This window comes from Rhinoderma darwinii, chromosome 1 (genome assembly GCF_050947455.1).
Source record: "Rhinoderma darwinii isolate aRhiDar2 chromosome 1, aRhiDar2.hap1, whole genome shotgun sequence".
NCBI lineage: Eukaryota > Metazoa > Chordata > Amphibia > Anura > Rhinodermatidae > Rhinoderma > Rhinoderma darwinii.
Genome location: NC_134687.1, coordinates 259196776 through 259213807, shown reverse-complemented (window position 1 = coordinate 259213807; position 17032 = coordinate 259196776). Strand labels below are relative to the sequence as shown.

General features: G+C 47.2%; 1 protein-coding gene across 1 annotated transcript in view; it reads left to right on the top strand.

Annotated features, from left to right (window-relative positions):
- The window catches only part of ATP8B3 (ATPase phospholipid transporting 8B3), a 761685-nt gene that overhangs the window by 271650 nt on the left and 473003 nt on the right, over positions 1 to 17032 (top strand). The window contains exon 10 of the mRNA XM_075852305.1: positions 333 to 421. Within this exon, the coding sequence (XP_075708420.1) occupies positions 333 to 421 (89 nt within the window). The remainder of the gene's footprint in view (positions 1 to 332; positions 422 to 17032) is intronic.

Here is a 17032-nt window from a genome sequence, read left to right as displayed (position 1 = left end):
ATCGGAGTAACGATCTAATGTCCCCATACTAGCTTCTTGTGAAAGGAGAAAGCGAGCGCCGATCAACGAGCTGTCAAACTTGGTGCCTGTAATGGCCCTAGTGAAAACTGCTAGATTTATTTATTTATTTTTTTAAATATACATAATGACATAGAGAACTACAAAAAAAAAATCACCAAAAATGTATTTAAACAGTAGGCCATTTTCTGATGACACATTCCCTTTTAAACAATGCCATTGGGACGTTAGTCATGAGTCATGTTAACATCCACACTGTAAATGTTTATACGTACTTTATACGTACTTTCAATCATTGTACTTTTCTGTCACAGGATTTGACTCCAAAATAATGAAGAACTGTGGAAAATTCACAGTAAAGAAAACGAAATTGGACCTCATGATGAATTACATTGTGGCAATAGTGAGTATTCATCATCTTGTGCTAAGCTCCAAGTTTTTATGGAAACAGTCAATAATGAAGACTACTAACTATACTCTATAACAACTCTGCATTAATAATCCTGATTTTATTGTGAACACTTTGCAAAGATGTCCAGTATTTTTTTCCTTCCAGATATCCTATTTTATTTCATATTTCTGAATGATTTCAGATCTTTAAAGGCTATGTACACCTTTGAAATCCTTTTTTTATTTATTTTTTTTTACATAAAAATCGGTGTGTTTGGTGCTTACTTTTTAAATGCTTTTTATTAAAAATAATTTTAACTTTTGTAGATACAGCTATTTTGTACCATGTATACAGAGCAGCTGTATCTAGCGCTGAGACCTGAACCCGTCAGGTCAGCGGGGCTGACGGGTTCAGTGACAGCGGGTCCTGCGTGTCTTTGACTCGCAGGATCCGCCTGTTATCGATCACATCTAAGTTATGATTCTGAGTGCCACTGAAACCGTCAGTCCCGCTAAACTGACAGATACAGATTTCAGTTCTAGATACAGCTACCCTGTATACAGGATACAAAGCAACTGTATCTCAAAAAATAAAAATAACTTTTAATAAAAAGTATTTAGAAAGTTGCACCAAACACACTGAAAGATCACATTTAATCATTTTTCCATTGTGGCCACATTTATTAAAGGGGTATTCCACAGGATATGCCATTAATGTCCGATTGATGTGGGTCCTCCCTCTGGGACCTCCCTCTGGGACTCACACCTATCCCTGAACTATTAAATGGGAGTTATGGAAACAGCATAGCAAAATAAACTCGAGTGATTCCGAAAAAATCTGGCCACTTCCTAACTCAGTGGCTGGAGCCCAGTGGCTGAAGGTTTGATGGGGGTCAGGTGCTTTGTTCTAGAGATAGTTGCGGGTCCCAGAGGTGGGACCTGCATCTATCTGTCATTTATGTTACATCCTGTGCCATAAATGTCCAAGATGGGAATACCCCTTTAAGAAAACGATGTTAAAACTAAGTAACTAAGTCATAGCAGGTGTTTGGTTTTTTTGACTATGTCAGAGAGTTCAACATGCACTAAATTTATTAAGAGGCACGCACCTTTTAGTAAATTTGGCACAAATTACTACAACTATCTCCTATACTTAGACTGGTGTAAGATACGTAAGATTCATAGTAAATGTAAGCCATTGGGTCAAAAAAGTTGTGCACAAATTGCATTCAAATCAGTTAAAACATGAGAATATCATGTGAAATGATAAGTTCACGTTTCTCAGTCAGCCACCCTGACAACAGGAGTCCCAGACTGCATCACGTGATTAATGCTGTACTTGCCAACTCTAGCAAAACGTTCCCTGAATGGTGCACTCTCCAAACATTTCCTCTGCCGCGACACAAGATGCGGTGTCATCAGACTCAGCCCCATGTTCAGAGGGTGCCGCCACTAGCTGCACCAGTGGGAATAGTCTTTCTTCCCGAAGCTGTAATTTTGTCAGGCACAGGTACCCCGCTTTGGCCTGGTGGAGGGCAGGAATGGTCAGAAGAGCAGTCAATGAGTCAGGAGGAGCTTGAGTCTCAGCTGCTGCCACTTGTGCTCTGAGGCAGAGCAGGAAACGATTTGCATCCTCCTCAGATGGATCTGTGGTTGTACGCTGTGTTCAGGTAACAACTTCCTGCCTCTCCAGGATCACACTACAACATGCCAGGAACGATTTGCTAGCAATTATTGTCAGGTTATCCTGTGAATATGCTATAAATGTCCTTTTACCATCATTTTGTTTTTAGTTCCAAATGTCTGTGCTGATTAACCCCTTTATGTGGTAATAACTTTGGAATGCTTTTACTTATCTAAGTGATTCTGAGATTGTTTTCACGTGCACAATGTATTTTGTTAGTGGCAAAATTTGGTCGATATATTCAGTGTTTGTTTAAAACATCAAAATTTTGAGAAAATTTGGAAAATATTGAATTTTTCTAAATTTAAATGCATCTGCTTGTACGACAGATAGTTATACCACACAAAATAATTACTACTTTACATTTACCATATGTGTACTTTATGTTGGCATAATTTTTTTTTAACAGCCTTTTTTTTATTCTATGACGATAGAAGACATAACTTTACCAGCAATTGCTTAAAAAAATTCCCAAAACCTGTTTTTTTAAGGACCAGTTCAGTTCTAAAGTTGCTTTAAAAACTGCACCCGTCAAAGATGTTATGGCCGCGGACCACCAGCATTACTCACCAGCCACGATCACAGACCCACGAGCTCATGCAGACGTCTCCCTCCTCTGAGACGCCGGCACACTGTACTGTCCTTGGCTGCTGCTAGGGTGCGCGTGCGTAAAGGGCCAGCGTGCGTACCTACAAAAAGCTTCCTATACAATCCCTACTCTCCCTGCTGTATAAAAAGGACTCTCCCCTCTTTGTCCTTGCTTTAGCATTGTTGTCTACCCATGTTTGTATTGCAAATGGTCCCTTAGTTGTATCTTGCTCCCAGTGTTCCCGTATCCTGCTTCCTGTATTCTGTATCCTGTTGTTGTGTTCATTCCTGAGCCTAAGCCTATTGTTGGAGTCGTGTGTGCCTCATCTGCCATGTCTGGTATCATCTGCAACGTCTGGTGTCATCTGCCACGTCTGGTGCTATCTGCCACGTCAAGCATCATCTGTCCACAAACCATCTGTGCCAAAGCGTCTGCTACATCTTGTGTCTGTCTGGACTATTACAGGTACTCTTGTGCTAAAGACTTTTATTTGGCCAGCTGCCACTCTGCTACAGCGGAGTGGCCTAGTGGGTCCACATACCCCAGGACCGTGACAGTATTCTCTGGCCATGGATCCCGCTGGTGAACCTAAAACTGCGATCCAGGTGATGTAAGTAGACATGTGTGACCTCCAGGCATGCCAGGATCAACTCTTACAGGCTGTGAACTCCCTCATTAACTGTTTGGATCGTCCTTCTGTTCCTCCCCTGGTTGCTTCCACTACTCCACCACCTGCTATTACTCCTGCCTGTCCTGGATCTGTTATTTCGTTGGCTCTACCTCCTTACTACGACGGGGATCCTAAGACCTGTGGAGGCTTTATCAATCTGTGTTCGAACCATTTCAAGTTACATGCCCATCTCTTTCTCTCTGACGAGGCGAAGGTCGCTTTTATTATTTCTCTTCTCTCTGGCATGGGCGAACCCCATCTTGGAACAAGAGGGTCTGGAGTTCACTGATTTGCTACTGTTTCTTGAGTCTTTTCGTATGGTGTTTGAGGAACCGGTTCGAACATGCTCTGCTGCTACCTCGCTGCTGACCCTCAATCAAGGGGAGTCAACTGTTGGAGAGTATGCCATATCCAGTTGCACGCTGGCAGCAGAACTGGCGTGGAATAATGATGCCTTAATGGGAACTTTCTGGCAGGGCCTTGCCTTGCCTCTCATATAAAGGTTCAACTGGCAGCTCGAGAGCTTCCAGCTACCTTAGATGCCTTGATTCTGCTAGCAACTCGATATTAGGATCCAAGAGCTCACCTGTGAAGTTCGCCGGGAGAAAATATTTTGTCAATGTGCACCTAAGTTTCAAAGACCTCTTCTGCCTTCTCTTGTTGTACCCCTGGAGGAGCCAATGCAGTTAGACAGACTTACACTGTCCGACTAAGAGCGCAACGCAGACGATCTTCTGGATTGTGTCTATACTGTGATCACAAGGGACATTTTGTGCGCCAATGCCCTCTGAAACCGGGAAATCTCCAGCATCTAGACTTGATTGGAGAGACAACTGTAGGTGAATATACCCCTGCTACTAAATCCTCCCCCAGGCTGTCTATTCCTGTGTCTATTGTCACCACTGAATGATGCTTACTTGTATTCAGGAGCGGCTGTAAATTTTATCCAGCAGGACCTGGTAGACTGTCTCCACTAAGCCACTGTCCCACTGAAGAAACCTCTGTCTCCAGTCCTCGATTGGAATTCTGTTGTCCTCCAGTGGGGACCCCGATGTCTTCACTGCTGTCTGCCTCAGGTTCGACCTGTCGTCTCTCCTCTGCCTCAATCTCTCTGAGGACTACCTCCACAATATGCTGGTGTCCCGAAGAGGGTCTGTAGAACCACTGGGCTGTACCGCCTTGGCAGTAAGGCAGCTGGCCAACAGGGCGCAGGTGAATGTCTATAGTTCGTATAGGTACATGTGGCAGCTCAGACAGCAACAGGGCAGGCTCGGCTTAGACTAGGCAGCAGGTAGACATCAGGTGAGGTGAAGCAGGTCAGACGTGGAATACAGCACGACACGACTTTGGCACAACTCAGTGCTCGACCAGGATGGTATGGAAAGCAAGGAACAGGAACTGGAACAGGTACAGGTACAGGAACAGGAAACAGGAACACACTACATCACATAGACAAACTAGGAAACATCAACAACGCTCAGGCATAGAAGCAGGGGGCTGGACCCCTCTTATAGTCCAGGGTACTCACGGGTCAAAGTTCAACAAAAGTCCGGTATGCCCCTTTAAGAGTGGGCATGAGCGTGCGCGCGCACCCTACGGTATCCGGCTGAGGTGAGTGGAAGCGGGCGCTGGCGTCTCCTGAGGAGGAGGCTGGGGCCAGCGCTTGCCGACTCGTGGCTGCGGCTGTCAGGAGGGGATTGGAGCTGACAGCCCGCAGCCACGGACATTAAAGCTGGTTATGCAGATGTTTTTAGCAAAAAGGTGACAGAAATCCTTGTCGGAGTATGTCAGGGAGAACCTAGAGAGGGGGTTCATCAGGAAGTATTATTCGCCCGCTGGAGCTGGTTTCTTCTTTGTGGAGAAAAAGGATGGAACACTTCGACCATGCATTGACTACCGTGGGTTAAACCAAATCATGATCAAGAACAAGTAGCCCTTGCCGCTTATCTCCGAGCTATTTGACAGGATTCGTGGAGCCAATGTGTTCCCTAAGCTGGATCTCCGCAGGGCCTACAACCTGGTACGTATCCGCAAGGGTGATAGAAGAACACATTTAACACCCGAGACGGTCACTACAAGTATCTCGTAATGCCCTTTGGACTGTGTAACGCTCGAGCCGTGTTCCAAGAATTTGTAAACTACATCTTCCATGATCTTCTGTATGTCTGTGTGGTGGTGTATCTGGACAACATCTTGATCTACTCACCTGATCTTCCTTCAAATGGATCCAGAAAAGGTGAAGTCTGTCTTGTAGTGGCCACGCCCTCGCGGTCTCCGAACTATCCAAATATTTCTCAGATTTGCTAATCTCTATCGTCAGTTCATCCCAAATTTCTCATCTCCTACTGCCCCCATCTCTGCCCTTACCAAGAAGGGAGTAAATACCAAGGACTGGACCTCTGAGGCAGAGTCGGCATTCTTCAACCTCGAGCGCCTTCACTTCTGCCTCTGTCCTTCATCATTCTGATGTGACTTGACAGTTTTTCTTGGAGGTTGATGCCTCTTACATTGGTGCTGGAGCACTCCTGTTTCAAAAGAATACCAAGGGTAAGGCAGTATCATGTGGATTTTTCTCCAAACTCTTCTCTCCTGCTGAGTGCAACTACTCCTGTTATGGAATACCTAGGGGAGTGATTCCCCAAAGGCTGCTGGAGACTGCTGGGAGAGAGCGTGCATATAAATCTGTAAAATTTATAATCTATTAATGAGATTCAAGGAGTCATCGGAATAAATTGAAGTATTGTGGCCTTTTATTCTCATTAATGAGGAGACAAAGCGACATCAGATTAAGTCATCTTTCAGCCTCTGTCTGCTGATATCTTGCGTATCATGGTTTTTATACATGGGATAAACGTATTACTTATTCAGCCAATTACGGACACACAATATATTACAGATACATCATTATAATTCTTCACACATTAAGTTTGCAGCTGGACTTATCTCTCTTGGCAAAACTATTTCTGTAAGATGGGGGAGGCACTCCCACAAGTATTTTTGCCGCCCTACCATCTCACTCCCTGTGTTTTCTCTGTAAGCTTCGTATGAGAAGCAAGGTCAAAGATAAGTAACCTCAATAGCATGAAAACCTGTCTTAAAGGAACAATGATTTTCTTATTCATTATAAAAGAAACAAGATGAGAACTCCAGACAAGATGGCTGCTGCACGAAATTACACACATCATATAAAGAATAGAAAATGGAGACTACCCACCACCCTCACACTTGATAACATATTCAACACTTTGGTCTCCATCACATAAACATAAATTTAAAATAAAACTTTTCAGACAAAATCCGCAACCTCAAATCCGCCACAACTTTGATCTACAAACAGAGTCTAACGGTACCCTATGGTATTTGCCAGGGCAAACCGCAAGGCGGGATGGTTTTTGCTGCATTGAACCCAGATTGTTTTAGCAGAGTTTAATGTTGGATAAGAGGTGCAATGCAGGCAAACCTTAACAGGATAAAGAGACAGCCAGAGGTTAAACAGAAAGTCCAAATCAATAAGTAAGTGGATACCAGGTAAAGCAGAGGACAGAGCCGGCTGGGTGCAGATAATCCAAATCAGCAAGCAAGGAGTTAACGAGAGACAAGCCGAGTTCAGTATTCCAAGAAGTCCAAAAGTCAGAGGTATGGGGTTTAGTCAGAAACTTGATCAAGACACCTGAAGGTAAGGAAAATCACAAACAAGGACTGAGTGAGAAGGACAGGTATAAATGCTAAACCAAATCTGATGAATGAATGGACAGGAACCCAAGTTCGTTCTTCTGGTGCATACCCCATCCAGTGCAACCAAGTACTGTAGAGTACCCCTGACCCTTCTAGAATCCATAGTCCTCTGATCCTCTAACTCCATATCTCCTTCTACCTGAACTTCGAGGAGGAGGTTTCTTGAGTGGATTAGATGGCGGAAACATTTTATTTTTAATTTTTTTACTAACTTTTTGTTGAGGTTTTGCAGAGAGGCAATATTGTATTTACAATATGTGTAAGAGCCTCAGTATACAAAATATACAATTAATTGTTAGAATACACAATTAGAAGTCTTGTGTGTACAAAGTCTTATCTCTATAATAGACAAAACAAATCATAAAAACAGAACAATAATGTAGTATGAACGTTATTATGTAAGGGGGAGAGAGGAGGAAAAAGAAACGCACAAGGAGAGAGGTCTCCAAGAACATCAGGTCTTATGGGTCTGTTAGAAATTATTCCCAGAATAGAAGGGAAGCAGAGTATCAATTGACATTGTCAGATATAGGAGGGTCTGCATACCAAAGGTGATGAAAGGAGTAATTTTTACAGAACGCATACCAGGGTGCCCAGATCTTTTGGAATTTGGCATGAGAGTGGTACTCAAGATGTGCGAGCTCTTCCATTCTCGCAAGCTGGGCTCCCTTCCTAAGCCAGTGGCTTATTGGTGGCACAACCTCGGTCTTCCAATACAGCGGTATCAAAGATTTGGCGGTTGCGAAGAGTTGTAACCCTAGCTCCTTGGGGGACCCCCTAGGGAATGTCGGCCACAGGTTTAGGAAGACTACTTGAGGGGAAATAACAATAGAGGAATGAGTAATGGTATTAAGGGTATTTTTTATCTGGTCCCAAAAGGAGGAGATTTTCTCACAATCCCACCACAAATGTAGATATGTTCCCAGGGCTTTATGACATCTCCTACAGTCTGGAGAAATTTTGTTACACATTTTATGCAATACCCAGGGAGTCTTGTTCCACCTAGAGGTTGTATGAGGATTCTTGTAATTTAATACATCTAGAGGTCCCAAGGTTGTTTCGAAAAACCTTCTTGGTGTCCTTGTCAGAAAAAGTACTATTAAGTTCCAACTCCCAATATTTAAGAAAGGAGGGCTGTACTGATGAATTCATCTTAAAGAGATTATTATAGTATAGTGTAATAAGCTTCTTAGGTGGTTGGCGAAGGAGGAGGGTTTTTTTCCAACCAGGATGGCGTGCAGTCGAGTGGTCCCTGCCTAAGCGCTCCCAGGTAACACCTCATGAGGTGAGAGTAATAAAGAAAATTGATGGACGAGAATCCAGACTGAGACTTCAATTCAGGGAGGGTAGGAATGGCCCAATTAGTCAGTATGAAATCGTATGCACTGCAGGATGTTGCTTTAGGAAGGGAAGAACAATCTGTAAATATGTCAGTCTGTGACTGCACAAGGTGTCGGACCGTCATCAGGGGAGACAGAATTTGGTGCAGGGATTTCATCCCCTCGCCTTTCGTCCATGTTTGATAGGAAGCAGAGGTAAGAGAGTTACTAGACAAAATTGGGCCTGCATTGGGTTTGTCAAGCCACAGAAGGGAGGTAAGGGGGATCCTATGGTGGCCTCCTCCACGGGAACCCCAAGTTTACTTGAAGTATGATCAATCCACTCAGTTATCCTGGCTAATTGTATCGAGTGGTAGTAGGATTCGATATCCAGAATTCCTATCCCCCCTGAGCATTTAGGATGGACAAGGGTGTTAAATGCTATTCTGGGTTTAGTATTATTCCAAATGTATTTAGAAAACTGTTGTACAAGGGCAGCAAAAAAGGTTTTTGGAAGGGGAATCGAGAAAGTTTGGAGTAGATAGAGGAGTTTAGGGAGAATGACCATCTTAAGTAAGTTGGATCTACCAATCCATGAAATATATGGGATTTGCCAAGACAAGATAGTGGCTTTAATATCGGAGAGTAAGGGTATGTAATTGCTTTAATACCAGTGATCAGGCGAGGGAGTTAAATTAATTCCTAGGTATTTTATACTATCCGAACGCAGTAGATAAGGAGAGATTAGTTTCAGAGACGTTAACAGAGCCGGAGTTCAGGAGACACAGAGGCCTTCGGACTTGCTAGAGTTAATTTTGAAGTTGGATAAATCCCGAAAATGGGTAAACATCTCCTTAAGTCGGGGTAGAGCTGTGGAGGGGCTAGTGATGAAAATAAGCAAGTCATCGGCAAAACCAGATGTGGCAGATGACACAGGATGTGGCACGACTTGATACTAAGGAACAGCACGGGAAACAGGAACGGGGAACAAGGCACGGGTCACAGCAGGAACGGGAAACACTAAGGGACCATTTGCAAGACAGATTAAACTAACAACGCTCAGGCAAGGATTAGAAGGCCAGGGGCCTTCTTATAGACCAGGAAATTGTGGCAGTTGATGATGATGACTTCCTCCTATTTGCGCGCGCTGGCCCTTTAAGGCCGGGCACGAGGGTGCGCGCGCACCCTACGGGACACAGCCGAACGGAGCGGAAGTGAGCGCTGGCGTCTCCTAGGAAGGAAATGGGGACCAGCGCTCACAGATCCATGGCTGCGGGCGTCGGGAGGTGAGTAAACCCGACGGCCCGCGGCCATGGACGCTACAGTATCCCCCCTCTTACGCCCCCTCTTCTTGGGGCCAGAGCGAGAGAGGAACTTTTTAATAAGAGCAGGAGCACTGAGGTTCTCCTCTGGCTCCCAGGACCTCTCCTCAGGACCAAACCCTCTCCAGTCCACGAAATAGAAAGTCCTTCCTCCTACCCTTTTGCAGTCCAGGATCTCTTTTACCTCGAATACATCAGAAGGACCGCTGGGAGCAACTGTGGAACTAGAAGTCTTGCTGTAGCGGTTCAGGACCACTGGTTTCAGGAGGGACACATGGAAGGAGTTAGGCATTCTGAGGGTAGGAGGCAGCCGCAGCTTATAGGAGACAGGGTTGATTTCCTGCAGGATCTCGAAAGGACCAAGGAACCTGGGAGCAAACTTGTATGAAGGCACCCTCAAGCGAATGTTCCGAGAGGACAGCCAGACTTTAGTCGCCGGTAGATACTGAGGCGGCTCTCTTCTCCTAGTATCTGCCTTTCGCTTCATGCGATCTACCGCCAGCAAAATAGATGTCCGTGTCTGTTGCCAGATTTGCAGGAAATCCCCATATGCAGAGTCAGCAGCCAGTACCTGAGATGAAGTCGACACTGGAAGAGGGACTCTGGGATGTTGACTGTACACGATGTGAAACGGAGTGGAAGTGGTGGAGTCACTTGTGTGGTTGTTGTATGAAAACTCGGCCCATGGAAGAAGCTGTACCCAGTTATCGTGCTGTGAAGAGATGAAGTGGCGGAGATAATTTTCCATGAACTGGTTGATCCTTTCAACTTGCCCATTGAACTGGGGGTGCTAGGCTGAGGAAAAGTCCAAACTCAAATCCAGGAGTTTACAGAGGGCTCTCTAGAACTTAGAGGTAAACTGAACACCCCGATTTGACACGATGTGTAGAGGCAAGCTATGCAAGCGAAAGATGTGTAGAATGAAGAGACTCGCCAGACGAGGAGCAGAAGGTGGGCCGGTCAGCGGGATAAAATGAGCCATCTTAGAGAACCGGTCCACCACCACCAAGACAGTGTTGCATCCTGCTGAGGGGGGAAGGTCAGTGACAAAGTCCATCGCAATGTGCTGCCAAGGGGCACTGGGTACAGGCAGAGGTTGAAGCAGGCTGGCAGGCTTGGAGTGAGTCACTTTGTTAGAGGCACACACCGTGCAAGAAGAGACAAAGTCCAGAACATCCTTAGGTAGCGTGGACCACCAAAAGTGACGAGCAATCAGGTCTCGGGTGTTACGGACACCAGCGTGCCCAGCAAGTTTAGAACTGTGTCCCCAGCGGAGAATTCTTCTTCTGTCTGCCAACCGAACAAAAATCCTCCCAGGAGGGATGTCTCTAACCTGCAGAGAATAGCAGTGACAATGCAGGACGGGTCTATTATAGTCTGAAGGGACTCCACCGTGTCTTCCGTCTCAAACGATCTGGACAGGGCATCGGCCCTCACATTCTTGTCCGCGGGAAGGTAGTGGAGCACAAACTGGAACAGTGACCACCTGGCTTGACGGGGATTCAGTCGTTGTGCAGACTGAAGGTAGGTAAGGTTCTTGTGGTCGGTGAAGATCAGGATGGGGTGAGCAGCGCCCTCTAGAAGATGTCTCCACTCCTCCAGGGCCAATTTGATGGCCAGTAGCTCCCGATCTCCAATGGAGTAATTGCGTTCAGCAGAAGAAAACAGTCTTGAGTAGTAGCCACATACTACTGCCTTTCCTTTGGTGCTCCTCTGGAACAGAAGTGCACTTGCACCAACAGAGGAAGCGTCCACTTCTAGAGAGAACTGCCGAGATACATCAGGATGATGGAGGATCGAGGCTGAAGTGAAGGCTTTCTTGAGGCTAATGAATGCGGACTCTGCCTCTGCAGTCCACACTTTGGCATTCACACCCTTCTTGGTAAGGGTCGAGATGGGAGCTGTCAGAGAAGAGAAGTTAGGAATAAACTGCTGGTAGAAATTGGCGAATCCCAGGAACCGCTGTATGGCCCTTAAGCCTTGAGGACGTGGCCACTCCAGGACAGCTTTCACTTTCTCAGGATCCATCTTGAGGCCTTAATCCGAGATGATGTAGCCAAGGAAGGGCAGAGAATTCCTCTCAAAGATGCACTTCTCCAGCTTGGCGTATGAATGATTCTCCCTCAATCGTAGTAGAACCTGACGGACATGCCTCCGATGAGTCGTCGGATCTGGGGAGAAAATCAAAATATCATCGAGATAAACAACAACACAGACATAGAGTATATCCCGGAAGATATCGTTAACGAACTCCTGAAACACTGCGGGAGCGTTACACAGTCCGAAGGGCATCACTAGGTATTCGTTGTGCCCGTCCCGGGTGTTAAATGCGGTCTTCCATTCATCACCCCGGCGAATCCGGACTAGATTGTAAGCCCCACACCCCCCCCGCAAGTCTAGCTTAGAAATTTTTTGGGCTCCTCGTATGCGATCAAACAGCTCAGAAATGAGTGGCAACGGGTATTTGTTCTTGACTGTGATCAGGTTGAGGCCCCGGTAGTCAATGCAGGGACGAATGGATCCGTCCTTCTTTTTAACGAAGAAGAATCCAGCCCCGGCCGGGGAGGAAGACTTTCGTATGAAACCCCTTTCCAGATTCTCCTTGATATAGGCCGACATGGATAGAGACTCAGGCAGCAGAGAGGATATACCCGTCCACGGGGGAGAGAGGCATTAGGAATCAGTTCAATGGGGCAGTCATAGGTCCGATGTGGAGGCAGCGTCTCAGCCTCCCTTTTGCTGAAAACATCTGCATACTGAGCAAATTGGGGAGGCAGTCCCGCCAACGACTGAGGCAGAGGAGGCTTGACAGGATGGATCTGCAACAGACAACGACCATGGCACTTGGAGCCCCATTGGAGAACCTCTCCAGAATTCCAGTCCAGGACTGGGGCATGTAGTCAAAGCCAAGGCAGGCCCAGCAGAACAGGATTGATGGCCTTGGGCAAAACAAGGAAAGAAATGTATTCAAAATGCAGGACTCCAACTTGGAGCTTCAACGGCTTGGTTTTAGAAATGATGGGATCAGGCAGAGGCAGTCCATTAACTGAGGCAACAGCCAAAGACGTCTCTAGGGGAACTTGGGAATGCTCCCGGATCCTCATGTCAACCCGGGAGGCGAGTAGGATTAGATCGTCCAGGGTAGATGGCAGATCGCGAGCAGCCAGCTCGTCCTTGATCCCTGAAGACAGTTCCTGCCAGAATGTAGCCACCAAAGCCTCGTTGTTTCAGGTCAATTCAGCAACCAGGATACGGAACTGGATGGCATACTCGCCCACGGAGAGGTCTCCCTGGTGTACGGTTAACAAGGATGCAGCAGCCGAAGAAACTCTCCCAGGTTCCTCATAGATCGAGCGGAAGGTCCGTAAGAAGCATTAGGGCTTTGCCAGTAAGGAGAGAGATGATGAAGGCGATCCTAAGTCGCCAGACGTGGCGGATTCCTCCGGACGTGGCAGATGACACAGAACGTGGCGGATTCCTCCTGACGTGGCAGATGACACAGGACGTGGCACGACTTGATACTAAGGAACAGCACGGGAAACAGGAACAGGGAACAAGGCACAGGTCACCGCAGGAACGGGAAACACTAAGGGACCATTTGCAAGACAGACTGGGAAAACTAACAATGCTCAGGCAAGGATTAGAAGGCCAGGGGCCTTCTTATAGACCAGGAAATCGTGGCAGTTGATGATGATGACTTCCTCCTATTTGCGCACGCTGGCCTACGGGACACAGCCGAAGGGAGCGGAAGTGAGCGCTGGCGTCTTCTAGGAAGGAGATAGGGACCAGCGCTCACAGATCCATGACTGCGGGCGTCGAGAGGTGAGTAAACCCGACGGCCCGCGGCCATGGACGCTACAGGAAGTGTACAGAGATAGGATTTTGTGAATGAAGAGTTGGGGAAAGCCGAAACGGCAAAGCGCCTTGACCATATAGGTCCAGTCCACCCAGTCAAAAGCCTTCTCTCCATCAGTAGATAACAGAACCAGAGGAATCTTGCTCTACCTGGTGTATATGGTAGTAAGGATTGCATCCTGTTAGCTATGATTTTGGCATATAATTTAACATCCACATTCAAAAGTGATATGGGGTGATAACTACCGCATAGCGAAGGGTCTTTACCTTCTTTTGGTATTACCGAAATATGTGCTTCGAGCGCTGAGGGTGAGAAATGTTGAGAAGCATTAAGAGAGTTACATACTCTGAGGAAAAATGGTAGCAGGATGTCACCAAACTGTTTATAATATGAGGCTGGAAGACCGTCAGATCCCAGGGACTTACTAGAGGGGATACATGAAAGCGCATCGCAGATTTCTTTAAGTGTAAAAGGGGATTAGAGTAGGGTTTTTTGTTTTTTTAGTTAAGGTATGAAAAGAGAAGGAATCTAGGAAAGATTCAATCATTACAGTTCTGTCCGCAAGCTCCTTGGGTGTCTCTCCGGGACATAGATCGTACAATGTTTGATAGAAGGAGCAAAACAGAAATGTCATTTGTGTCCTCAAGCACAGTCCCAGTAGGGGATCGGATTTTGGGGACATAGTTTTGCTGTCTTCTCTTTTTAGCTAAGTATGCCATGAGTTTGCTCCCCTTGTCACCATGCATGTAGTATTTATGAGTAGCAGAGCTACATTATTTAAGCTTTTCTCTGCAAACTATAAGCAAGGAGAGAACCTCTTGAGCTGCGCAACGTTAAGGTTGGTTTTCAAGGTCTAATATTTGAGAAATCAATCTCCCTGTTCCTCTCTCTCTTCATAAACGAACCCATGCTTATGAGGACCCCTCTGATCAATGGTTTATGAGCCTCCTAAATAGTGCTGTTGGAGACATCCAGCGTATCATTCTCAACAAAGTAAGATCGCAGCGCTGCCTCAACTCGATGCTTATTGCGCGGAGAGTAGAGGAGAGTTTCATTAAGTTTCCAGTTATATTGCCTAGGAAAAAAAGGGTGTGTGTCACGGACACTGGGTTTGTGAACCCACTAGGCCGCTCCGCCATAGCGGAGAGGCAGCTGACCAGGTCACAGTCTATGCGAACGTAAAATGGCAGACAGTAATGCTTGGGTACCTGAATTAGTCCGGGCGGTGGCTGTGGCTTCTGCATGGGTGGAGACAGGTGCGGCAAGTGGCGCCAGACGTGGCGGGCAGTATCCGATGAGCGGTAGACACTTGACGTGGCAGATGGCACTTGACGTGGCAGATGGCACTTGACGTGGCAGATGGCACTTGGCGTGGCAGAAGAAACTTGACGTGGCAGATGGCACTTGACGTAGCAGATGGCACTTGACGTGGCAGATGGCACTTGACGTGGCAAAGACACTTGAACGCGGGTAGGCACAGGAACAATACGGAATACAGGAACGGTAACAGCTGGAACGGGAGACACTAAGGGACCATTTGCGAGACAGACTGGGAAAGACTAACAACGCTCAGGCAAGGATTAGAAGGCCAGGGGCCTTCTTATAGACCAGGAAATCGTGGCAGTTGATGATGATGACGATTTCCTAATTGCGCGTGCTGGCCCTTTAAGGTCCGGGCGCGAGCGTGCGCGCGCACCCTACGGGACCCAGCCGGACGGAGCGGAACTGAGCGCTGGCATCTCCTAGGAGGGAGACGGAGGCCAGCACTCACAGATCCATGGCTGCGGGCGTCGGGAGGTAAGTAAACCCGACGGCCCGCGGCCATGGGCTCTACAGTATCCCCCCTCTTACCCCCCCTCTTCTTTCGGCCAGAGTGAGAGAGGAACTTTTTAATAAGAGTAGGGGCGCTGAGGTTCTCTTCTGGCTCCCAGGACCTCTCCTCAGGACCAAACCCTCTCCAGTCCACCAAATAGAAAGTCCTTCCTCCTACCCTCTTGCGGTCCAGGATCTCCTTTACCTCGAATACATCAGAAGGGCCGCTGGGAGCAACTGTGGAACTAGAGGTCTTCCTGTAGCGGTTCAGGACCACTGGTTTCAGGAGGGACACATGGAAGGAGTTAGGGATTCTGAGGGTAGGAGGCAGCCGCAGCTTATAGGAAACAGGGTTAATTTGTTGCAGGATCTCGAAAGGACCAAGGAACCTGGGAGAAAACTTGTATGAAGGCACCCTCAAGCGAATGTTCCGAGAGGACAGCCAGACTTTAGTCCCAGGAAGATACTGAGGCGGCTCTCTTCTCTTGGTATCTGCCTTACGCTTCATGCGATCTACCGCCAGCAAAATAGAGGACCGGGTCTTTTGCCAGATTTGCAGGAAGTCCCCATATGCAGAGTCAGCAGCGGGTACCTGAGATGAAGTCGACACTGGAAGAGGAACTCTGGGATGTTGACTGTACACGATGTGAAACGGAGTGGAGGTGGTGGACTCACTTGTGTGGTTATTATATGAAAACTCCGCCCATGGAAGAAGCTGTACCCAGTTATCGTGCTGTGAAGAGATGAAGTGGCGGAGGTAATTTTCCATGATCTGGTTGATCCTCTCAACTTGCCCATTGGACTGGGGGTGATAGGCAGAGGAAAAGTCCAAACTCACATCCAGGAGTTTACAGAGGGCTCTCCAGAACTTGGAGGTAAACTGAACCCCCCGGTCGGACACAATGTGAAGAGGCAAGCCATGCAAGCGGAAGATGTGCTGAATGAAGGAACTTGCCAGTCGAGGAGCAGAGGGTAGGCCGGTCAGCGGGATAAAATGTGCCATCTTAGAGAATCTGTCCACCACCACCCAGATGGTGTTGCATCCTGCTGAGAGAGGAAGGTCCGTGACGAAGTCCATAGCGATGTGCTGCCAGGGGGCACTGGGTACAGGCAGGGGTTGAAGCAGGCCGGCAGGCTTGCTGTGAGTCACTTTGTTAGAGGCACACACCGTGCAAGCAGAGACAAAGTCCAGAACATCCTTCGGTAGCGTGGGCAACCAGAAGTGACGAGCGATCAGGTCTTGGGTTTTACGGACACCGGTGTGCCCAGCTAGTTCCCCAGCGGAGAATTATTTTTCTGTCTGCCAACCGAACAAAAGTTTTCCCCGGAGGGATATTTCTAAGCTGCAGAGGATTGGCGGTGACAACGCAGGATGGGTCTATGATCGTCTGAAGGGACTCCATCGTGTCTTCCGTTTCAAATGATCTGGACACACGTTCTTGTCAGCGGGACGGTAGTGGAGCAGAAATTGGAAACGGGTGAAGAACAGTGACCACCTGGCTTGACGAGGATTCAATCTTTGTGCGGACTGAAGGTAAGTGAGATTCTTGTGGTTGGTGAAGATCAGGATGGGGTGAGCAGCGCCTTCCAGAAGATGTCTCCACTCCTCCAGAGCCAATTTGATAGCCAGTAGCTCC